The sequence below is a fragment of the Genypterus blacodes genome, unplaced genomic scaffold (genome assembly GCF_046128005.1).
Source record: "Genypterus blacodes isolate CSIRO-AG114 ecotype Tasmania unplaced genomic scaffold, CSIRO-AGI_Gbla_v1 ptg000137l_1, whole genome shotgun sequence".
Taxonomy (NCBI): domain Eukaryota; kingdom Metazoa; phylum Chordata; class Actinopteri; order Ophidiiformes; family Ophidiidae; genus Genypterus; species Genypterus blacodes.
In genome coordinates, this window is record NW_027466939.1 from 572001 (window position 1) to 597005 (window position 25005).

The following is a 25005-nucleotide window of genomic DNA, read 5'->3' on the forward strand; positions in this document are numbered from 1 at the left end:
GCCACCGAGTTGTATATTTATAGGCTCACGCCCACACGTTGACACTTCAGCACGAGCGACACAGAAACACATTTCACAATTAATCACATCGCCCCCTGCTGTGCTGTCACATGGAGTTACATACCACACACTCACTCAAGTACAACGGGATGCAACCCTATCTCTTTTACATTCAATGTGGGAACAGAATTGTACGGGGATTTGGAAGCAAACACCAGAAAAGTGCAACAAAGACTCCCAGAATTTGAAGTAAAGATCAATTACCAAAACCTAAAATCATTTCAAGCTTGTGTACGAATACGCTGCTTGTAAATGTGCTTTCATTACATCGACTGAACACTTTTAGAGGAATGTGGGATTGGGTTAGAGAAGCCCAACACGTAAAGTTCTAAACCAAATCCTCATCTCCTCCGTCTCTCAGCCTGCTTCAGTACTGCTTGGTGTGGTTGATGATGAAAAGGAAACCAAGGCTAGCATGAAGCTCTCAGGCCTGTAAATAGGAAGTGGAAGCTAATTCATGAGACAATAGCAGCAACACATTGAATTTGAATTGGAGTGCTTTTACCTCTCCGGTTTGATTGAAGCTGCTTTGTTAAACTGAACATCTTCCCCGCAGCCTCGCAGCTAAAGTAACCAGCTGCCGTGTTAGAACATTACATATTAGTATTTAAAGCAGGAGTGGTCAGAGGGGGACGTTAATTGTGCGGTGGCTAAAGTGGCTGTTCAGCATGTCCTAATGGCTCAGCGGGAACGCCGTGGAGCCGCACTGTTGATGGGTTTAATCTGGTTCACGACCACGTCCTCTATTATTATCGTGTTACTCTCAACTGAGCATTATCTAATGAACCAAATCTCTTATGAAATATTCAGTGGTACACGTGGAAAATGTGCCATCCTCTGTTAACTCCTGGTGAAAAGCAGCTGCCACAGTGAAGCGGGGTCACGCACAGGACAGAGACGCCATCGCTGCATCGCCTCTGACAACAGCAGCCTCCAATAAGAAGCTCCGGCTCACAGACCTGAGTCAGAGTGAGCTGTGCCTCCAGGGGCGGGGGGGCTCGGGGGGCCGGGGGGGCCACGGGTCCTTTTATAAATCCGGAAACAAATTAAAACGGAGGATGAGAAGAAGGATGTGGCAAGAAGGAGGGGGGAGAAAGAAATGAAGTCCAATAAAAGAGCTGAGTGAACATCTGTGTGGGGTTGCCCTGGGGATTAGGAGTGTTTGGCACGTTTGAAGCGTATTAGAGATGTAAAAATAAAAAAAAAGGTCAGAATGTTTAGCAACATACTGATAAACCTCTTAAGTGAAACCCAATTGAGGCTGTTTGGTTTCCAGAGGTTGGTGTGTGTGTGTGGGGGGGGGGGGGGGGCAGGAGTTGTGGATGCTTCACTACACACACTCTTGATACACACACTCTTATTTATTCCATGGATGCCATTATACTTTATACATCCATTTTCATCAGCACGTGGACACACACACATTCTATTGTGTATTGTAGCCGTACATGTAGTTACACTGAAGTGTGTGTGTGTGTCATTTACAGAGTGGATCTCTTTCCATACACCTGTGGCCGTGTGTGTGTGTGTGTGTGTCTGTGTGTGTCTGTGTCTGTGTGTGTGCCTGCCTGCCCCCCTGTCACATCTGGGTAGAGATATATGGAGACACGGCCACAGCTGGGCTCCCACATTAACCCCCGAGCCCAGAACCTAACATTGAACTGCTGCTGGTGCCCACACACTCCACCAGCAATGACAGGGTTTAGCCCATAACAACACAAATCACACAGATGGTGAGAGGCAGAGCGACGGCAGAGGGGCGGGGAGTAGGAGACGAAGCGGCATTACAACGGCAAAGAGCAACAGGGAGGAAGCAGAGGGCGAGACGCAGAAGAGGAGGGAGAGAGAACAGAGGTGTGTTTGTCCTCAGAGCTCTGCTGAGTCTGAGGAAGAGGCCTCTATCAATTGACTGTGAAGTGAACCGTGTCTGGGGAGCTATCCTTAAATGACACGGCACTCAGACCGCCAGCCAGGGGTAAGAGGAGGGGCGGGCTCGGACACACAGGGGTCAGAGGGGTCACAGGGGTCACGTGCTGGAGGCCGCAGCTATTCCAACTCCCAAAGCAAAGCATCTGAATGTATTTGATTAAACAAAGGCGGAGCTACACACTCACACCTGGGAGCCGCCCCCCCTCCCCCGCTACCTCCTGGCCGTGATCTCACAGAGACTCGGCTTATTGTTGAAGCGCCGGTTGCGGTCAGCAGAGCTCATTAGTCAGGATGGGAGCGAGTCATGTTGTGGCGTAACAGCTGCTGTATTGTCACAGTAGGAGACGCTGTGGTCCCGGCTGTACAGTAGCAGTTTGTTGTGATACGTTAGCTCTTTGCACTTTTCATGCTTCCCATGCCACGCTCAATCACAGTCAATCTATCATCCTCTCACACACACACACACACACACACACACAGAAGCATTCAGCCGCTAGACAGCTGCTGTGTATGTATAGTTCACACACACACACACACACACACACACACACACACACACAACCCCCCGTCCTGCCCAGTAGTGTGTGTTTTTTATGGTTGTGTGTGCCTTCTGCAGCTTGTCTGTGTTAAACTGAGGAGAGGAGAGTTTTGTGTTTGTCATTTGAGAGGAGCCACTACTAGACGGTCACAGATACAAACCAGAGCAGGAGGAAGCCTCGCTGAGTGAGGAGAGGGCAGACACACACACACACACTGTACATACACACACATCTGATTCAAAGGATGCAACATTCCACAATCAGAACAAAGGGAAGGGAAGCAGCGTTCAGAATAACTGTACAACGTTTATGTTCTGCAGAAGCACGCAGACGGCTAACGACCTTTCCTCTGCATTACCTCTGTGTTAGGAGAAGCTATATGGATAACAAAGTGTTAAATGATGAACGTGCACTCGTTTCATTTAGGACTTTATTTAGAAAAACACAGAATAATGCGGAAAATTCCATTTGCACAAAGAATTAGTGAGACTGGAGATAAGAGGTGAGGAGTGAATCAGAATAAAGGATTTGTGAGGATTTTCGCAGGGGCGCCTTGCTCCCAGTCTCAGGCCTGCCGAGCTTGAGTCACACACACGCACACACACATCCCCCCCATCCCCATCCCTCCACCAATCCCAGTCAAGTTTAGCACCCGAGGCGTTCAGTGTTTGACAGATAATCTTGATTTTACATTCTGTCATCAGCCTGCAATCCCCTTCAGTTAGTGCACATTAGATTACAGAGGGTGTGTTTGCTCATGTGTGCTTGCGGTGCACAAACAAACACTCTAAGCCGCTCGGTAAACCAGGGGAAAAAAGTGGCTGTTTGTGTGTGTGTGTGTGTGTGTGTGTGCGCACTCGTATATGAATATGCGCATGGTAAATGAGTCCATTAGCACTGGCAATGGCACTCGCCCCTGTATTAAGTGAGGAAGTGTGTGTGTGTGTGTGTGTGTGTAATTTAACTGTGAAGTGTCTCTTAATGATTTGTGGTTGTGTGTTGTTGTTGTTGTGTCTTCTCTGTTTTTGTGTATGATGAATGGAATGATTAGGTGAGTGTGAGTGTAGAGTGTGTGTACATTAGCCCGGCCTCTGTCTGCATCTACAGTGTGACAAATGTAGAGGCTGTGTTAACGTTTGAACACACACACACACACTAGCAGTACATCAGCACTGAGTGTGTATTGACCCACCGACACCATGGACTCAGTGCGTGTTTGATAGGAGTGATAGCATAGTATACTTCATCTGTGTGTGTGTCTGTGTGTGTGTGTGTGTGTGTGTTTGTGTGTGTGTGTGTGCTGTATTATCTCTGGCAGCGAGTGTGCAGGGGGGGCCTTGGAGCGACTGTGCGCTGGAGATAAGAAGCATGATTCATCTGTGTTTAAATGTGTGTGTGTGTGTGTGTGTGTGTGTCTGTGCGTTCACATGCAAGCATTTGAAGTCGTGCATTAATAAAGGATTTTTGTGTGTGGTTACATTTACACAGGGCAGCATGCTTCCTGGTGTGTTTACATAGTGTGCGTGTGTGTTTGACACAGACGTGTGTGTGCCTGTGTGTGTGTTACACAGACGTGTGTGCAGGTAGGCCTCACAGTAGCACAGAGCAGGAGCAGCGTCATACTAACACTCACTGATCAACTCCATTTATCTGAAAGAAGATTCTGCCCTTCCCTGTTTGATCACATCACATCCTCACACACACACACACAGCACTGCAACTGTTGTGTGTGCTGATTTCCCTGGATTTCCTCAACCTCACGTTCTCTCTCTTAAACTCTGCTGCATCAGTCATTGGCCTAAATCAATGTAAGTCTTCTCCAGTCTTGTCTCTCTCTCAGAGCTTTGTTAAGCGGAGGAAGGTGCAGTACCTCCGTCTCTCCACCAGGATGGATCCGTTCTTAGTGTTGTGAGGAAAATCTCAAAGATTCTGTCCGATGTTCGTTAAGGCTCGATATTGTGCAGTTAAAAACCTGAAAGTACAGAAAGTTTTGTGTAGATTAGAAGTTGTCACAGCGTAGCACAGGTTTTAGTGCCAACACACACTCACACACTTAGACAAAGCAGCGAGTTGATCCGGAGCCAGGCAGCTATACTATTATCTTCATCTAGACTAATTGCCAGACCAAACAGCAAACACATATTCACACAGAGGCTTCAACAACCACTCAGCATTAGGGACGTAAATGTGCTGCTGGTCGTCATGACAACTAGGCACCGACTTGGCTTGGAAACGGTCACCTAGTACGAGAGGGAAACTTCTCAGAGGCACACGGCCCTAGAAAGGTGCATGAATGGATGAAGGGAGCAGTGAGGAGGACTCCAGCTCCAGGCTCCATTTATTCTGGCTTCCTGTTACCAGATCACCTTATTTGCCTTTGTGTGTGCGACTCGTCCAAATGATTTCCTTAGGTTTTCCTGTACCCATGCTGTTCACACACTCACCCTGACACTTTTGGCCATCTCTCGTTTTCATTAAAGCCACACACTTGTCTGTAAGGTGTTATTAAGGTGAGCAACACGAGGCTCCCAGGACTGCAGACAAACATCCCAGAGGGTTTATCTTCACTCCATTAGCACTGCATAGCCTCTGTAGGTCTTTTTATCTTTAAGACCATTGGGTCTGTGTGTGTGAGAGACAGTGTGCTTTGTGTGTGTGTGTGTGTGCGTGAGTGTGTGTGTGTGCGCGTGTGTGGGTGTGCCGTCAGCTAGCAGGAATGCATTGGTACCGCCAAAGCTAAGATGGCTGCCAAGCGCTAAGATGGCTGCCAGGATTCCACAGAGCGACAGAATGAGAGAAAAGGAGAAGCAGAAACAGAGAGAGGGAGTGAGAAGAATTGAGGGAGAAGAGACAAAAATGGAGTCGGGCTCTGGCGCAATTGAGAGTAGAGAGTTACGAGAAACAGAAACTCTATCTCTGGGTTCTCCCTCCGGCTCTCGTCGGCAGCGATGAGGTGATTCTGCCTCTCTTTGTTTTCTTGTCGTTGGCAACAAGCAAACAGGGTAAATAGTGCACCTGTCTGCCTGCACATTAAGCACTAATGCCACCATGATTAGGACACTGATTTGTGTCTAGAAGGAGGTTGTGGTCTGGAGGCTTAGTGCCGGGCTGCGAGGGGGGCCAGGACCGAGCCGGGGAGACTTGGCCCAGGACGGCCTTAAAGCTCCGGCGCTGTGGGGTAATTGGCCTGAGTGGTATATATGATACAAACATAAAAACTCCACAAGGCTGCATTACGCATGTGAACAAGAATGGCAGCCAGCGGGGCCAAACCAAACTCACCAGAGCAGGCCTCTCCTCTCCTATAGATGTGGAGCTGAACACACAGTTGAGACGTTCAAACCCCTGAAACCAACATTTTCTTCGGCTAACCGGCAACACTGAGAAGGTTTGCTGTGATGTCTTACAACTTGATCCAGCCCAGGCCTTTACTAAATGACTCTGAGTCCTCAAACAAAGTGAGAATACAGTAGAAACACGGAGCACTAAAGCAGTGTGTGCCTCACATTGGAAACACATTACCGTCCTGACTCTGTTCTCATCTGCAGCCATTTTCTTTTCCTTTCTTATTTCTTTTTTTGGGAGGAGTAATTTCTCCACGGTGACAAACTCCAGAAGTGAACACATCAAACTTTAGATTTTCTAATGTATCACTTTCATCTCAAGGTTCAGTCTGAGCAGAAGTGTGCAGTGATCTTTAATCTCACACTAATGTCTGCTTCCTCAGGGCCAACGCTGAAGGGAGGACTCTTCCCAACGCTATTCAAAAGAGTTCCCTCTCAAACTGCCCTCTGCCCCTGTCTGGGGTATTGTCCAGACATCTGTCCACTGTCTAACCTAGTCTCTCTCTCTCTCTCTCTCTCTCTCTCTCTCTCTCTCTCTCTCTCTCTCTCTCTCTCTCTCTCTCTCTCTCTCTCTCTCTCTCTCTCTCTCTCTCTCTCTCTCTCTCTGTCCATGTGTCTTTCTCACAGAACAATCAGGACAATCAGACAACTCAAACCAGCAAGGAGAAACAGATGTCAAGCCCCCGCCCAATGGTAAGTACTCACTCATATTCACACTTAAAGCTTTAGCGCACACGTCCGCATACAAATACGTCCAAAATAGACCTGTGCCCCGTGTGCGACGTGCACACAAACGGCTTTGTCAGTCACACCCACACAGACACTCACACACACATGCGCCTGTGTGCTCACGGCCGCTCCATACAGGCCCCTCTGTGTGTGTGTGTGTGTGTGTGGTGTCCCAGCAGAGTTGGGTCTTAGTTTATTATGGTAAGGAGAGCTGATGGTACTGTAGCATGGGGGCTGTGCTGAGATTGTGGCGGGCCACTCATAAATCACACTGACGTTATTCGAAGATGGGAACCACATGGCCGCCGCTGAGCCGAGCGCTGAGCTGAGCGCTGACCTCATACGCTGTCCCCGCTGTGGTTAACCCTGGACGGGGATGCAGAGAGGGAGAGATGGAGGAACGGAGTGTGAGTTTGAAAAGAAAATGAGGGGTGATGGGGTACAGAGAGTGAAGAGGAGGGGAGTGATGAAGAAGGGAGGAAAAGAGAGGAAGGGGTGGGAAAGAGTGAGGAGAAGTGCAGGAGGATTGGAGGAAGTTGATGGATTGTCAGATTGACTCACGTATGGAGTTCAGGACATACTGTACACACACACACACACATACAAAGTACAGCTAGACAGTATAGATATTGACATTAAAGAGCAGAATATCACACACACACACACACACACACACACACACATATAAGGAGCTTTATGTTGACATGGACAAACGGAGCGGGGCTGCAGCACACTGAGGTTCTTCATCATTCTGTTTATGAAAAAAACCCCAGCAGAGTGAAAACACTGAATATTAATAAGTGTTAACATCCATCTCTTTGCAAGAACACATTGTCAATAGTTGGGAGACCTTCAGAAGGGGGGGAGGTTTGGAGGACAATTAAGGCTAAGTTCACACATAACAGAGTAGTAAAGTTGTGCTGTAACCGCTTTAAGAGGGAAAAAGTGCAGCGCCTGCTCTCTGGGGGGAAAAGCTGCTGTAAGTACTTTCTCTAACAAAACAACAGACGTAGCCTTTTGGATGGATAGCGTGGAGGAAGGTGCTCCCATTTCACACACACACACACACACACACACACATGCCAGCGCAGTGCCACTTTGACAGAACCCTATTCCAGTGACATCATAACTGATCAGCTGGTGCAGAGCGCAGGGGCCTAGTCCCGGTACTTCGATTGATCACTTGACAGGATTTCACTGCTCTACTTAGTGTGTTACTACTCTTGATATGAGTGTTAGAGGAGGTAACATACACCGTAGTAGACTTTGTATGGAGCTTAAACCCGATCCTAGGTCCTGTGTGTTCTGCTGTTTGCTCGGACGTGGGGAGAAGTGAGGACCGACAGAATGGGAACATTATTTTTCTCCTCACTTTTGTCCTCATTTTGGCGTCTTCTGCAGTCGAGCCTTGAGTACATTTAAAGCTTTTAAGTTCTCCGTAGCCTCCGTGAGGATCTTTGGCTCCTGCGTCCCCTCACGCATCACGTCCATCACACACTAATGATCATGGTTTCCACTGTCCATATTTATTCCCTTCTCAATGAACAAGGCAATTATCCTGAATAATTGAATCCAGCTTCTTCTGCTCGTGTTCTCACATGCGGTTGAAGAACCCAAATATCCCAGCTGGGTGTTTGCACGATAAGGAGACCCAGTGTAACCTCAGTTGTTCAGCTACGTACCCAGAATCCCCCCTGGTCTTAGGGTTACACTCAGATGTAAAGATGCAGGAGTTGTTTTCTGCCCAGTAGGTAGAAGGGAATGGTCGTTGGTGTTATCATGTTCTTATAAAATAAAGTAAATAACTAGAAATTGCCTTGGGTGTGTGTGACTCTGCATTAATCCGGCCTGTTCATACCTGTGTTTCACAATGGACTTTGTTGTTTGTTTGTGTCGGTCCCTTGATATCCTCCTGTCTCTCTCTCTCTCTCTCTCTCTCTCTCTCTCTCTCTCTCTCTCTCTCCATCCCTCTCTCTCTCTCCCTCCCCAGGGCATTTGAGTTTCCAGGACTGCTTTGTGACTTCAGGGGTGTGGAACGTAGCCGAGCTGGTCCGTGTGTCACAGAGTGAGTCACAGCTATAATTTCCTCCTGTCAATCTCCCGGCAGACAACACACTCTCCCTCCCCTTCCTTCCTAGCACACTTGGACTTTCTCTCTCACTCTGAGTCACTGTACTCTTAAGACCTTAATAGCGCTCTCACACACAGTAGCATTACTTAGACTATTGGGTGGCTTAGGAGAGCTTTATCAAGTTACATGTTGCAATTATCTTTTAGTCAAATAATCATCACACAATGTAGCCCAATTAGTCGCCCAATCAATTTCAAGAGGTAAATTATAGTGTGTAAGATAACCTGTAACTCAACTTAACCAAACACCTGCTGGCACGAGATTCAACCGCCGCCATCACCGGGGTGCTCACTGAGAGCGTACAGCCTTTCAATGTCCCATCAAACAGCCGACTGTTTATGAAGTCTTCTTAAGTATCCAGTCAGTCTAATGCCACATGACACACACAGGTCCTCAACCATTCAACCATGCTGTACGGTCAACACAGCCATTTCAAAATAAAAGTTCATTGTGGTAGAGTATTGTTTTTTAAAGTCAGATGAAAGATTACAAATGGGATAAGAAACAAATTAAATAGCCGTAATGTTTAAATCCCTATTAATTAGCATCCAGATTTAAACCTAGATTATAAATCCAGAGAGCCTGTGGATGAAGACTTATCGGCCCCTCTTGGTCCCAGATCCTTGTTATAATGTTCAAACTGTAAAGTCCACCCTAGGTTGTTTAGCCTCCTAAAGAGCAGCAGATGTTTTATGTCTCCTCTTTGGATGGAAAGGATCCAGACTCTGTTCCTCCTCTGTATGCCTTCTCTCTCTCTCTCTGTGCTGCTTATCCTCTCAATCACAGGCTTTATCTTTGGACAATTGGATTCATTAGAAAAGTCCTCAATTAGTTATCCCTCATTTCTATTCCTTTCTATTTCGGCGTATCTCTGTATCTTTGTATGTCTGTGTAATGTGCGTGTGTGTGCGTGTGTGTGTGTTCCTCAGCCCCGGTGGCTACAGCGACCGGTCCAAACTTCTCCCTGGCCGACTTGGACAGCCCCGGCTACTACAACATCAACCAGGTGACCCTGGGAAGACGCTCCATCACCTCCACCCCCTCCACCAGGTACACAAACACACACACACACACACACACACACAGCTTTGTATCTACGTACGCACACATATTCACATGTGGGTTACACAAATGCAACCCAAATTGTGCTCCTTCTATTCTAATACTCTTCATGTCTTAAGTCTCTAACCTCCTAACCTAAGTCTCTTCTTTATATTGGCTTTGCTTGCTCTGCTTTCTGACTGTGGTCTCTCTTTCCCCCTTCTCTCCTCTTTTTTTTCGTCTTCTTTACCACTAATCCTTCTCATTGACTCTTCTTTTCCCCCACTGATCTGTCTGTCACACTGTCTGTGTTTGTGTCTCTGCCTTCTCGTCCTTGGCTCCCTCGGCTGTCCTCTCTTTTCTCTCCCGCTCATCTTACGCTGCAGGACTGAAATGGAGCTTTATGCAAGTCTCCCACGGAGGTAGTTACACTCATTACAGAATATCTCCCTTGATACTAATGTAACACAGACTCCTACATCACACTCGTGCAAAGCCACACACAGATACTGTCTCACAGTTACACACATGCAAATGCTGTACGTTGAAAACCCCCTTTTTTTATTAGTGACAGATGTACGAGTCTATAAGAATCCACAAAAACACACAAGAATGTGTTCCAGCATCACCATACACACTCTTCTGCGCTCGGTCTCTAGCATGAAGCCGCCTCGGGCCATTATGGATGCAGCATGTTGAATAAATCCTGGCCTTATGTTTGTCTCACTCTGCAGTTTTGTTCCTTTTGTCCCTCGTGGCTCAAACTTAATACCAAAACAAAACAACCATGGGAACCTTGACATTTTGAATTTTTCTTACTCTTAATTTCATGCAGGCGGTTTTCTGACCCCAGGGGAGAAAATGGCACTCACATGTGTCCTCAGATGTCCCTTAAATGATGTCTCAGCACATTTAGCACTTAATAGAAGGGGGGCTACATCTCACATGAACAGGCCCTCTTGGATGGATGCAACAGTTTAGGCCTCAATCTAAAATTCTAAGTGACAAGGAGTCCTGCTGGTTGCCTCCTCTTCACCCTAATGAAGGAGTTAACAAACTCTCTTGCCGTCTTCCTCTTCCCCCCTCTCCTCCAGCTCCAACAAGCGCAAGTCAATTGACGACAGTGAGATGGAGAGCCCGGTGGACGATGTCTTCTACTCCGGCCGCTCCCCGGCGGCTGGCAGCAGCTCTCAGTCCAGCGGTTGGCCTAATGATGTGGATGCAGGTAGTGCCGCCACAAACCCGAGTCCGCCCTTCACTGCCCTTCACTGCCCTACACACATCATTCACACACACCTCTCCCAGGGCTGGGCCAAGGTCCACATCAATTCAGTACAGTGGCTAAAGTCAGAAACTTAAATGGACTTAGTTAAAGAGACAAAGATACCAAAGAAGGAGCTTCACTTCTTCTGTTTGAGCTTCATAGTGAATTTGAATCCATTTGAATCCATTTTACTGGTGTTAAATTCTTCACTCACTGAATTGAGAGTGTACCCAAGGCCACAGCCCCCCCCCACCTCTCAGCCCACCTGCCTCCTCATCCCTACGCAGTGTTTTGTCACACTCTTAATCAGGTGACACCCTTGTCATCCCCACCCTGTCTCACCCACATCCTATCATGCCATCCAGGTCATAGCACCCCCGTTTTGCACACATAGCACAAAGACAGGGACGTAACCGCACCCACCTGAGTCGACCAACCTGAGGAGTGATAGCCATGCAGTGCTTTATTACACTACTATTTCTACTGTTAGTGTGTGCGGTGTTGTAGTGATATCTGTGCCACATAAACCTGTTCACAGACACACTTCACACTCCTGTCCACCCTGCACTAGCCTGCACATTGGACTCTTAACTTGAGGAGGCGGGGTTTAGTGAGATATTTGTTTCTATCACATTGACAGAAGAGCCCCATTGTAACCACACATTGACCTTTCACCTCAGAGTGTGTTTGCAGTAGATGACATGTTTACCTCCTGGGTGCCGTATGTGACCGTGGGGATTTTGTTGTATTGTAACATTTCCGTGTATTCTCCATTTTATACCCGCCGCTCCCACTCACATTCTGTCATTTTAATACCTCTGGCTATAATGATGTAACTATTTTATAGACACTCGCTGCACTCTCACCATTCGACTCCCCTATTGCCCATTATTTAACCACCCCACTGTTTCTCCCATTCTCTCCATCTTCTCTCTCTCTTCTCTCCCTCTCTTCCATTGTTAACTCCGCTCTTCTCCCCTGTTTGGCCTTTCAGTGCAGCACCATTTGGCCAGTGTGCAGGAGAGGAAGATTAAGCATGAGAGCGATGGAGTGCAGTTTCCTTACCATGGTTAGACCAACATTAAACATTACACTGTGTACATGTATACCTGCTCTACCTCCGCTCTATTACCCTCTACCTTTGTGTCTATATCTCTGTCCTGCTGTCTGTCCCTGCTCCTCACGTCTGAGACCTCTGAGCTCTTCTGCCTTCCTCTCCTCTCCTCTCCTCTCCTCTCTCCTCTCTCCCCTCTCTCCTCTCCTCTCCCCTCTCTTCTCTACCCTCTCTCCTCTTCTCTCCTCTCCTCTCCTCTCTTCTCCCCTCCCCTCTCCTCTCCCCTCTCCTCTCCTCTCCTCTCCTCTCCTCTCCTCTCCTCTCCTCTCCTCTCCTCTCCTCTCCTCCATCTCTGTGTTATGTCTTGTTCTCTGGTTATGCTGCCACTGGGTGGGGTTGTGTTTCTACCAGATGTCTGCTGTTGTTCCTTGTGGGTTCACCACAGCCCAGTAGCTCCATCCAACATCCACAGCTGTCTGCCGTTAATAATAAACAATTAAAAGTCATATAGAAGAGTTACAAAGTCGTAAAAATATCTAATAAGGTATTTCTGGTCAAAAAGCTTCCAGGCCGCTCCAGTGTGTGTGTGTGTGTGTGTGTGTGTGAGTGTGTGTGGTCTGATTCAGTCTGTTTAAAGACGCAGGGAAATGAATCCAGAGAAATATCTTTACGATGTTAAACTTGTCTTTGTCCTGTCTTCATTCTGCTGTTGATGTGTTTGCTTGTTGTCGTACACTTCCTAGCTACTATCACACAAAGACTGACTGATTGAAGCTGTTCAGACTCTGTGACAGTTACATTACCACGCTGCCATCATAGCTCCCATTAATGCAGCAGAGACTTTAATCTTCTACTGACTGGATGGCGGATCTTACTCTTACTCTTCCTCTTCCTCTTCCTCTTCCTCTTGCTCCAGGTAATAGACCAGGTCACCATTTCACTGTGTCTTTAAAGACGTGTGTGTGTTTGTAACGCCCTGTTAGAGACGGCATGTAATGAGAGGTATCTGGATGGAGCATGAGCCGGGTGTTTAGACAGCCCCGCTGAGTGGCGTCCCACCTGCCACACACACTCCTGACTCAACCGCCTCTCAAAGACAGCGCTGGAAAAACAACATATGACCCAAACAAACAAGACTAAAGGCACTCAGGTGTGTCATCAATGCACAAGGCACCTTCTGTCTTCTCTGTCCTCACTAACACACATTCACAAATGGCACGCAGACAAAAACACATACACACACACACAACACAATTTAAGCACATGTATACTCGCCTTCTCTTCTTTACATTTTCTCTCACATACACACACACACACACACACACACACACACACACACACACACACACACACACACACACACAGCGCCCAATCTGGAGAAGAGCAGCGTTCCGGTCCAGATGGCGCCTCCATGTGTCTACAGCGAAGGGAGCTACTGGGTTACAGCAGACATCTGTTCTGGTGATGGTGGTGGTGGTGTTGGGAGTGTGAGATGAGGAGGAGGAGAGGAGGGGCGGAGGAAGAGGAGGAAAAGGGCCTCCGCCTCTGCCCGCTCTAGAGGTGATTCTCTACCTGAATGAAAAGCTCTGAGGCATAGCAGGTGATCATGTAATTCATCATGAAGTCTGCTGCCTCCTTCTCTGCTCTCTGCTCTCTTCTCTCTTCTCTCTTCTGCCTGCTTGCTGCTGCTGCTGCTCGCTGGTGGAAGAACTCTGAATCTGATCAACGTTTCAGCCTCTGAGACAAATGGGAAGCTTTTTCTCAAGGATTTGTGACAGCGGCACAGAATTCTGCCTTATTATTTGGTGTTCTGGGCATTACACTGTCCTGTACGGGGGTTGTGTGTTGTCGTAGCGGCCTGGCTGTTCTTGCTTTGCCTCAAGCGTGTTCCTACAGTGTGCCTGAGTGCTAATGATGTGAGAGCGTGTGCGTTAATGAGAGACACACCTCTGTTAATGTGTACCTGTGTGATGAGTGTACGTGTGTGTGTCTTTGCTGTGTTAGCTGACGAGTTGTGTGACAGTTAGGGGGGGTTTGTGCGGTCGCCAGCTTGTTAGCGTGGCAAGACTAGAGGGTCATGGGAGCAATTGGCTGCCAGTCTGCTCCTGCAATGTGCCAGGAAAAGGACAGAGAAATAATGTAGAACAAACAACTGTGTGTGTGTGTGTGTGCGCACAGATACGCACACATGCCCACACCCACACACAGATTAAGGGTGAGATCAGAGTAACTTCTGTTAGCTTTATCAGACAAAGCTTTCATTGGGCATCTGGCCTTGGTTTGCTTCTCCTCACTGAGACGCCGTGTAGAAGCATGAAGCTCACTAACACACACACTGAAGACAATATGTAACGTTTAAGGCATCATCAGCGTGTTCTCATTGATCTGCTGCTGTGTTGGTATGCAGGCCAGAGCTCCTCCGGCTCACAGCAGACAGACACACAGACTTATTGATTACTCAGATCTCAACCTGTCCTCTCCTTTTAGTAAGGATTTATTTTGATAATGAAGTTTTTTTCAGACGCGTTAATGGCTGTGTGTGTGTGTGTGTGTGTGTGTGTGTGTGTGTGTGTGTGTGTGTGTGTGTGTGTGTGTGTGTGTGTGTGTGTGTGTGTGTGTGTGTGTGTGTGTGTGTGTGTGTGTGTGTGTGTGTGTGTGTGTGCGCGTGTGCGCGCGCGTGCGTGCGCGTGTGCTTTTGTGTGTGAGTGTGTGCCTGTGTGTCCCACTCTCTTGTCCCACCACTGCCATTTGTTGTTACACGGTTGTTGAACACAAGTGTGTGTACCCACCTTTCTCTATAGTCATCATTGCCCATACACACACACACACACACACACACATATGCCCAGCTGCACCCATGTTTCCTGTGAGCACTGTGGGTAAATAGTGCTAAAACACTTCCCTGTGTAACATTAAAAAAAGCTTTTCAGAAATCTGCTGTTAGCTTTTATAAGCTGAGCTCATAAAGTCTATTTCCACAGTGAAATTACCCCCCTCTTTATTTGAGTGTGTTTGTTTTATATGTGTGAATATTGTGTCGTTGAGTCGTTTATAGGACTTTTGCTTGCCGGCGTTTGTTTATCACTGTATTTATGCAACCAAAGGAACCCGGGCTCCGTATGTTCCAGGATGAAGTCATGAGGTCTGAGCGTCCGCACCGATGCACATTTCTATACTTTCACTTCCTCCTTACTCTCTTGCTTTTAATGGATTCTTCTCTCCAGCGTTTTTTATTCCGGCGCATATTCATCGTTGCGGTTCCCTGCAGAGGTCAAATGCACCATTTGGCGTCGGGCCGCAAACCCTGAGATTCTAAATTGTGCCGTTGGATTACCATACATCAAAATAAGCTCCCTCGCCCCGCGCCGCATACGGCCTTGATCATAGCGGAGAGTCTCTTTTATCTGTAGCTCTCACACTTTGGGCCGTGTTTCTGGTCCGCTGGTGAGCCCGGCCTGTACTTACTGTGGCCGTTTTTACCAAACCAGGGGATCTTTCATGCACTCCTCTGCGCCGGGCTGACATTTATAGACAGAGAGGGGGACACTTTAATATGTTTTTCTATGTGTGGTGGCCATGCCGTCACCGCTGCTCCTCTGGTTAACTCCTTCCATCTCTCCGACACACTGCCATCCAGCCTTTACTGGCACTTTGCCTTTTGAGCGAGCGAGCGCGCGTGTGTGTGTGTGTGTGTGTGTGTTGTGAGCATACGAGTTGAAGCGTCTACTTTTTTTTTTTTTCTGAGATGTCTTATGCCAATAACATGAAAGAAGCGACGGATATGCAAAGGGGCGCTACATGAGAGGATGTGTTGATGTACATGTTGGCAGTCTCTCTCTCTCTCCCCCTCTCTCTCTCTCTCCTGCAGCCCTATGTGGTTAAAGAGCTCATGCTGACTTTGTACCTCAACATGCCCGAGATATGAAGCCATCCAAAAATCCCATCCAGTCCAAAGAGCCATCTTGACATGTGCGATGTGTAGGCTGGTCGGTGTGTGTCACTGTGTGTTGACCCTGTCTCCAGCCCCCCCCCCCCCTCCCTCCTTAGCCACGGCTCCTGCTGTCTTTAAACTGGATGGGCAGCAAGTGGGCTCTGAGATCATTGTGGTTTGGGATTAGTGAGATTACGTGGATCTGATATTCGCGAGGTTTCTCAAACAGGCGGGCGTTTTTGTCTGTGAATGGTTTCTCCGAGGGGCCTTGAAGGCAGCGCCAGGCCTGTAATGTCCCCGCAGGAAGAAGGAGTGTATGTAGATAACGCCATTGCATTTCCCAGCTCTCCTCTCTCCTGACGCTGTGCCCCCCAACCCCTCCCCTGTTCCGAACCCCCCCTCACCTCTTCACTCTGAATCCCTGCTGCTTCAAAACATGGCCTCTCACTGGACCCAGACCTCCTCCCCTCCCCCCCTCAGCCTGACACACAGCTCTCTCTGACTGTACACAGAGTACAGGAGAGGCAGATAGGGAAAGATGTAAACCCATCTGTTTGTTAAAGTAATCAAGAAATGAATGAATGGATCAATCGATCAGTCCATTGATTTCAATTTCAATTTTAATCGCAATCATTTGATTCTTGTAATCAAATTCAAACTTAAAGTCTGCTAAGTTTATTTTCCAACTTTTTTTTTGATTAGAGTCAAAGTAGGAGCACAAGCAGCCGATGTTTCATTAAAACCTGGTCTCTGTTCTGCCATTTTGTTGATCCCCTTTTTGCCAGGACTCTCGTCGCCTGGTTCTCTTAAGAAGCCGGGGAAATTCGATTTCAGCGCCCTGTCCTCCTCCCAGACGAGGTCCCCCCGCATGGCGTTCACCCACCACTCACTGCCAATGCTGGCGGCGGGAGTGAGACCAGGTGAGACCAACCCAGCTCCCGATCCCTCCCCCTTCCCTGTCCGCCCTGCTCCACTGTCCCCTCCTACCCACCCACCCCCTCCTCCAGGCCCCGCCCCCTCCCCCTGGTTATGGCCCATTGTCCGTGGGAGACGAGAGGGCAGCTGGGAATAAAGCTGGCGGGTTTCTGCGTAGGTCTGCACACCTCTGCCTCCTCCTGTGCTTACTCTGCCCCCTGAAGGATGCAGGGAGAGCTGGTGATGGAGCTTTAGGGTGGATGGATGTCTCCTTACTCTTTGGGCCTCTCTGTTTGTGGGCTGCACTGTGTCTTGTGTCTCTTCTTCTTCACAGAGAGGAAGAGTTTGGCTGGATGTTGCTACCTGTTCTGCTACATCTACATCGATCTCCATTGATTGCAAGCCAGACATGTTTGTAGCTCTTACTCTGGCAGTTTATCAACATGTGACACATATTACACTCGACTTTGATTCTAAACTTAATGAATTCATTTACAGCATTATATAACTCTTTTTATATATAACTTTATATTGTGTGTGTGTGTGTGTGTGTGTGTGTTAGTGTGTGTGATTGTGTGTGTGTGTGTTCATGCAAACTAGACAGAGGGATGCTCCGGGTCTGAAACAACAACACTCATGCATCCGAGCATCAAACGGAGCCGAAGGTGCTCAGTCACTAACTCGTCCTCAGCCTCTCCCCTTTATCATCGCCCCACAGTTCAAAAGAGAAAGATTTGCTCTTCTTTTTTCGGTTAAACGGATCTTTGTGAATTCACCCAATGAACAAGCTCGGCGGAGATAATTACCCATGTGCCTCGGCTCTCTAACCGGGCGACATCAAAGGCTTTCTAAGCCACCGAGCAGATGTGAAGCAATGAGGTTGACCGCCATGTCATTAAAGCCTCCTCCATGCTTGTTGACAGATACCCCGTGCTTTTTGAGATGTAGCCACAGCAAATTCCACCTCCCCACACACACACACACACACACACACACAAACGTTAACACTTACATGCACACACACACACGTACATAATATCCAACGCTTTGTGGCCAAGGTCGGTAAGTTACCCGGTTGTGATTTCTTTCTATACAAACTCTGTGTGTGTGTGTGTGTGTGTGTTGGGAAATGTTCCCATGCTGGTGTGAAAGTGCTTACCACATCATCTGCGTGTTGTTGTGCTACGTGAAAGACTAGATCCAAAGGGATTTATGGTCTGGAGAAAGGGAACATGCTTTGTAACGGTGTACGGAGGAGGTAAAGCGGGGCGGGGGGGCGTCGCTCTCCGCACGCACTCGCCTCTCCTCCATCGCACCTAAGAGGTGAGTGAGAGCGGGGTTGGGGCGCAGGGTTCCCTATGAGCCTCTGCATCAAACACCACCAACCCCCCCTGCATCACCAACCAACCAACCGCCTTACCCCCCTCAAGTGTTTGGGCCTCACATTGTCTCTAATGGGATTAGAAGGGGACTATAGGAGCTCTGCAGGAGAACAGGCAGCCTGGCAGGCCTGGCAGGGGAGCAAGGTGTTACTGGGCTGGGAGGCATAGGGCCCTGTCTGGGGGGTAATGCAGCGGAGTTGGCATACGTGCAGTACACTGACGCACGGAAGCATACACGCACACACAGTATAAGATGCGAGCACCAAGGAGTTTTGGCAACCCATAATGGGCAGCTGGGGGGTTTTGATGGGATAGGGTGGGTGGGTGGCAGACTGGCAAGCTTGAAGGAGAACAGGGGGAACAGGCCTCACCCTTTTAATACAAATGAAGGAGATTTAGTAATGGATGTAGGTCTGACAGAGAGGGCTTTGTGTTTGGTGGTGGGGCTCAACCAACTGCTCCCCTCTCACACCTCACACACACACACACACACACACACACACACACACACACACACACACACACACGGCTTCACATTCAGCCCCTTTAGGTGCTGGGAAGCAACTTTCTCTCTCTCTCCCCTTTCTTGTTAAAACACAAAAGAAAAGCTTTTGTATAAGTAGAAGGCTGATATAGGCTGAATCGCCACACCTGTCGTATGAGATCGGCACACACACACACACACACACACATTCACAGATAATGATGTACCACGGCCGGTTTTATAAGGGGAAACATCTTGGACATACAGTGTGAATGTACAGATTAGTTCCGTAATACAGAGAATGTGTCAGATAAAAAACAGATTTGCCGTCTGTATGCCAAATTGCATCGGTGCCAATGAATCACACTCTGAAAACAGCACACAGGCACGGAGGCATTAAGACTGCTAATTTAAGACAGCGCTCAGTAATCCTTCTTTTTTTTTTTTAACAAGCTTAGAAATGTAGTGAGTTGATGCACATTCAGGTGTGTACAGCCTGTGTGTGTGTGTGTGTGTGTGTGTGAGCCTGGATGGTGTTTACTGGGGTGGTGTTGTTGTGCAGTCTGTGTGAGTGCGTGCACATGAATGCAACGTGTGTGTAAATGGCCTCCATAAAACTCTATAGATTTACTGGAGAGGTCATAAAACATAATGATGCAATGCCCATAATACCTATTAACTTGAAATCAGCTTTTCTTGGACGAACGTCATAGCGCTCACGTCCTGCATTTACCCAGATTAAACGTCTCTAGTTACGCTGTTATCCAGTGAGTACTTCTCTCTCTCTCTCTCTCTCCGCCTGTAAGCGTTTATTGGACAAGTGTCTTTTCTCTGGCTGTCCCAATCTGTCTCTGGATTTGCTCCTTAACCGTTCCTCTAACACACTAACTGTCTCTCCTCAGGGAGTCCCCGTGCCTCGGCCTCGGCCCTGCACTTCCCGTCTCCCTCCATCATCCAGCAGTCCAGCCCCTACTTCACCCACCCAACCATCCGCTACCACCACCACCCTGGACAGGACCCCCTGAAGGAATTTGTGCAGTTTGTCTGTGCTGACGGCTCGGGACAGGCCGCCGGACAGGTAAGCTCTCACACTCAGACTGAGCTTTGCAGGTAAATGGCACAAATTCAAGAGAGATTTTACATTCATGGTATTTTTTCTTGGACCAACAGCACAAATCAGTTACATACAACAATAAGAATAAAGAATAAGTATAGAGAAAGAGAAATCAAAGGTATAGTCCTGTTTTAGCTGCAGATTCAAACTGTATTCAGCATCAATCAATCATGAACATTATTGCTTTAAGTGGACGGTGGATGCCAGATGCTTGTTTGAAGGCATTGCGTAAGAACACACACTTAATTATTACAAATCCACACGCAGAAACCACAGCAAAAACTGCATCCCAAGTGAAGCTGTGAACCGTTTGGATGCTCAGATCTTTGTACTGTCTTTGTCGATGTCATTTTTTTGCCATTTCCTGTTTCAGACTTTTTTTTGTTTTTTTCTTTCGCTCACCCAAACCCCTCTGAAGTCGCAACCATCAGCACGAAAATCTGAATGAGTCACGACACACTCCAGCCCAGCATACCTGTTCTGTGTTGTGTCATTGTGTTCTGTTTTCATTTATAGCTGTTGCAATTTGAGTTGGAGTTTGGTTGTTTGGTGCTGGTATTGTCGGTGGTTTTGTGCTTGTGTAGCCGAGTATTCTCCCATAGTTTTGATTTGTTGCCATCTTATGGACGAAACCCAACCAATAATCCGCTCACTTCCCTCCTCCTCCTCCTCCTCACCTCCACCCACCACGGACCACCCTGGTGGAACGTCTCACCTCTTTCCTCAGGCTCCAGCCGCTCTCCCACCAAACCCTGTGGTGATTAAGTTTTTTTTTTTTTTTTTTTTTTTTTTTTTTTTTTTTTTTACACCTCCATCAATGATGCAGTCCACATACATCATCTCTTTGGTTGTTTGGTTGTTTCTCCACTCCCTTCTCTCCACCTCCTCCCCCCTCCACCATCGCCTCTCCCTCCGTCATGGATATTTTTTTTGGACCTGGCCGCCCGAGCCGTGTCCTCTTCCATTCCGTGTCTGCGAAACCGTCGCATGTCGCCCTCCTGACCCTGTTTGTGTTGTCTGCAGCCAAACGGGAGCGGCCAGAGCAAAATGCCAGGCTCCTTCTTGCTGCCTCCACCTCCCCCAGTGGCCCGCCCAGTGCCCCTCCCTTTGCCCGACTCTAAACCCAACAGCACTCCCCCTGACGGCGGACTCTCCTCGCCCGCATCTCCGTGTAAGTGACCCCGTGAGACCATTGTCGGAAAAAAACAAACAAAAACAAAAACAGAGAATCCCACCCTCTCCAGTGAAAAGCCCCTGCCATTATTCTTCGTCCGACCTCGTGCCATCATTGTTCCTGTGTACCCAACATCTCATCTCCGTTTGCCGTTGGAAGGCTGCACAGAATATGCTGTGGAACCCAATAGAGACCACCAACCATTGGGTCAGACATGTCTTTCATTGTGGACGGTCCAGGTCCTCTGGGCCCTGTATTGGGCCCACTGACCGAGTCCTCCAGTGTGAGTAGTTGTGTATATTGAGGCACGTGAGCCGCTTCAGACGTGCCGCTTTGTATGCTCTCTTTCTAGTGTTGAAGCTTCTCCACCCTGGGTCTTCTCCGTCTAAACCCTTCTGTCCAGGAAACCTTGTGAAAGTCTTGAACCGGTCCCGTGGGCTTCCTCGCATTCCAAGGCGCAAATTTAGGGCAGTTTAACCAGTTTGGATTCTAAAACAGTCCATGCCAAGACCTCAGCCATTGGTGGAACAATTTGATTCCTGACCTGCGTCGGCTGATTTGAGTCTCTTCTGTAGATGTGGGCTTTTTGTTTGGTGAATGTTGGATTAGGAGAGAAAGGTGTGTTGTGCGGTGTCTTGTTAGACTCTGGACGTCTGGGCTTTGTCCACGACACACGTCTCTATCACCTGTGATAGGAGGGGCACTGGCTGGAACACTTGATTTTGTTTTTGTAGCTCTCCTTTCAAGTTGACTGTTTGTTTGTGTTCTACCCAGAGTCAGCGTCTCTAAGTCTTCAGTGTCATGTGTCTGTTACCGACTCTTGGCGTATTCAGTATACTGATGGACTTACACATTATTCTCTGACGTCTCTTTTTCTGTCTGTCCCTCTTACACAAACAGACCTCCTCACACATGCAGCACTCACACACACACACACACACACGTCCTCACCATCAGAGTCCTCAGAGATTTGTGTTTACAGTAACGCCTCTGCCTGCCTTCATGTTGGAGTCTGTACGGACCTCAAACTGCCCTAAATTTGTCAGAGACTTTGATGCCACTGGGTTCTAAACGTCCCCCGACTGATCCTCAGTGTCAGGATCCTGCTGTGCTCAATCACTGAGTTTTACCCTCAACACTCAGGCAGATCTAAAGTTTATAAACCCGACTCTGGCACACTTTCCTCTACGCTTTGGTTGACCTGGATGATAGAAGTGGCTTTACTGTGTGTGGAATGTTAACGGTGATAATCCAGAGAGTTTTCTTTTGTGTATCATTACACGTTAACATTCCACAGGAAGTTGCCGTGGCGGCGGTGGTTGTGCTGGCTGACATCTTTGTTCCTCTCTCTCTGTAGCATACTCCACGCCAGGCGCCACAGCTCCCAACAGGTTTGTCGGCATCGGATCACGGGACAACAACTTTCTGAACATCCCGCAGCAGACGCAGGTAAGAGGCAGAACCTGTTCCAATATGTGCGTGTGTGTGTGTGTGTGTGTGTGTGTGTGTGTGTGTGTGATTACGGGTGAAACTCAGGAAAGTTATTAGCTTTGTGGACCGGTGCCAAACTATTTCTTATTCCCTCACTCCCTGAAACCTGCTGCTGTGTTTCCTCCTCACTCGTCCCTCAGTGCAGCATGAATGTGTGCGTTTGTGTATCTGTGTTTTACTGTACGTGTGTGTTTTACCATATGTGCTCCACTGTTTATTTGGCACATATGGAGCTTACCCTTCAGGCAACAGGCCTTCTCCCGTGCCGCCTCGCTCCCTTGCTACCTCTCACTTGGATTCCTCCTCTCCTCTCCCACCAGATCCCCTCCTTCTCTCTCTCTCTCTCTCTCTCCCCCTCTCTCTCGCTCTCCTCCGCCATTATCCTCCCGCTCTTTTATTTGTTTTCTCTGCCTTTACTTTCCCTCTTTCACCCTTCGCCACTTTGCGTCTCCTTCATATGCTTCCTCCATTACCCACAGCACTTTTCTCATTAGTGTCCAACCACACCCGCCTGGAGCTCAGCTCAGCTCTCCTCTGCTCCTCCACACATGGAAACCATCTGAGTCTGCTCTGCTGATCCCTCCCTTGTTTCTCTGCCCTCAGTTCCCCCCCTCCCCCACCCCCCCCTCCATTCTTTCATACAGTACTTCACTTTTTATTCCCCATCCTCGTTTTCTGTCCAATTTTTATTTCCTTTCTCTCAGCACCTTTCATGCTTTTGCCTTCTTCCTGCTAATGCACTCGGGCCTTCAGACCTTTTTTAAACGTCCTTGGTCCCACTTTGCTTTTATTCCTCTGCTTCTGGATTCTCTACTTCATACTGAGAGAGACGTAGAGAAAAGGCATGTTTTTACTTTTCAAAGTAAAGCCCAGGGCCGAGCTCAGAGACGGCCTCGGCTCCTCCGACGCTTTAGGCTTCATGATCCACAAACATCACGAGACAAAAGCCCTGTCAGAAGTCTGCGAGCGCTGAGTGCAGGACAGGCTGGAGAAGTTCCCACAGTGGGATCAGTGGGCTCTATGCGCCCTCTAGTGGCCGCAGCGAAGAGCTGCAGCCTCCGGGAGGAAGGAAACAAGATACCAGCAGGGCCAGAGAGAAAAAAAGAGAGGGAAACGGAGGGAACAGAGTGACAGAGTTTCAGCCCTAAGAGAAGTCACGTCCCGGCCGTCTCGTTACCCCCGGCAACCAGACATGATGTCATTGCTAGTTGATCTTGAATCTGAGAAGGGGTTTGCTCGAAAGAGGGTGAGGGGGGGGGGCAAGAAAGAAAAGAGGGTGGTCACTGTCTGCTGCCAAGGATTTAGTGGGAGTGTACATGGGAGATTGTGTGTGTGTGTGTGTGTGTGTGTGTGTGTGTGTGTGTGTGTGTGTTTATGTGTTTGTGAGCGCGAGAGAGTAACTAAGAAGGGAAAAGTTACAATGCCCACGGCCTGATGGGACGGTGCCCAGGGGAGAGAGGTGTGTGTGTGTGTGTGTGTCTGTGTGTGTGTGTGTGTGTCTGTGTCTGTGTGTCTGTGTCTGTGTGTGTGTTCATACGACCTGTAAGAGTCAAAGTAAACAAAAGGCTTCTTCCCTGGAGGCCCAGAGTCGTTTCCAAAGCTTTGACTTCCAGAATGCCGGCGCGTTGGCCAGCAGTGCCAGATCCTGCAGGCCAAGCAGGGCAGCCAGCAACAGAGACAGTGACCCAGTTCTGCTCCCTGCTCACACCGAGGGGAGAGGGACCCCCCCCCACACACACACACACACACACACACACACACACACACACACCCCACCCTGCTGCTGCCTGGCCTGTTAGTAACCATTTAATGCTCAGCCAAACCCGAGTGTACAAACTGTCCTTCACCCCAGACATGGACACCATTCATGCTTACAGCCTCTCCGTGCACAGTGAGAGTCGACTGCTGTCTCTCCCCGCCCTGCACCTCGTCAGGACCTCGTATACACACACGTATTCACACACAGTTTGGTGTCGGCATGAAAGAGGCTCTGCACTTCAGCCCAAATCCAAACGTCAACACAAATCCATATTTGAAGGACGGCGGTGAGATTGTGTTGTGTTGCCTGAGGATACTGAGGTCACACAGAGGTCACACTGAGGTCACTCTTTGATTCAGACATTGTGAAAAATGGCATGACCGTCCTTAATTGTTCTCTGAGGTTTTGGTTGAACTCCTGACCTTTTTCCTCTAGTACCTCCATCAGGTCAGAGGTCATATTGAGGTAAAGTTTCTCAAACTATGCAGGACATACGTCGGCAAAGCGTCTCTATGTCTGTGAAAGGAGACAACGTTGCTCTTCCTGCATGGATGAACACTTAAGTGGACACTACAGCCGCACTTCCTGTTTTAGGCCGACCCTTGCGTGCGTGCGTCTGTAATGTATATTTATATTTACGCCTCCTTCAGCCACATTAACTCTA

General features: G+C 48.4%; 1 protein-coding gene across 10 annotated transcripts in view; it reads left to right on the forward strand.

Moving 5' to 3' along the window:
• nfixb (nuclear factor I/Xb) overlaps positions 1 to 25005 on the forward strand; it is a 113817-nt gene that overhangs the window by 83026 nt on the left and 5786 nt on the right. For 6 of the 10 annotated variants that reach the window (XM_076164552.1, XM_076164554.1, XM_076164555.1 and 3 more), the window contains 8 exons: positions 6500 to 6565; positions 8592 to 8666; positions 9662 to 9782; positions 10868 to 10998; positions 12032 to 12106; positions 16808 to 16942; positions 19706 to 19881; positions 22449 to 22540. In XM_076164552.1, the coding sequence (XP_076020667.1) occupies positions 6500 to 6565; positions 8592 to 8666; positions 9662 to 9782; positions 10868 to 10998; positions 12032 to 12106; positions 16808 to 16942; positions 19706 to 19881; positions 22449 to 22520 (851 nt within the window). In that variant the 3' untranslated portion in view covers positions 22521 to 22540. Of the gene's footprint in view, positions 1 to 6499; positions 6566 to 8591; positions 8667 to 9661; positions 9783 to 10867; positions 10999 to 12031; positions 12107 to 16807; positions 16943 to 19705; positions 19882 to 20940; positions 21089 to 22448; positions 22541 to 25005 lie in introns of all 10 variants that reach the window. The other 4 variants (XM_076164560.1, XM_076164553.1, XM_076164556.1 and 1 more) reach the window with 4 other exon arrangements.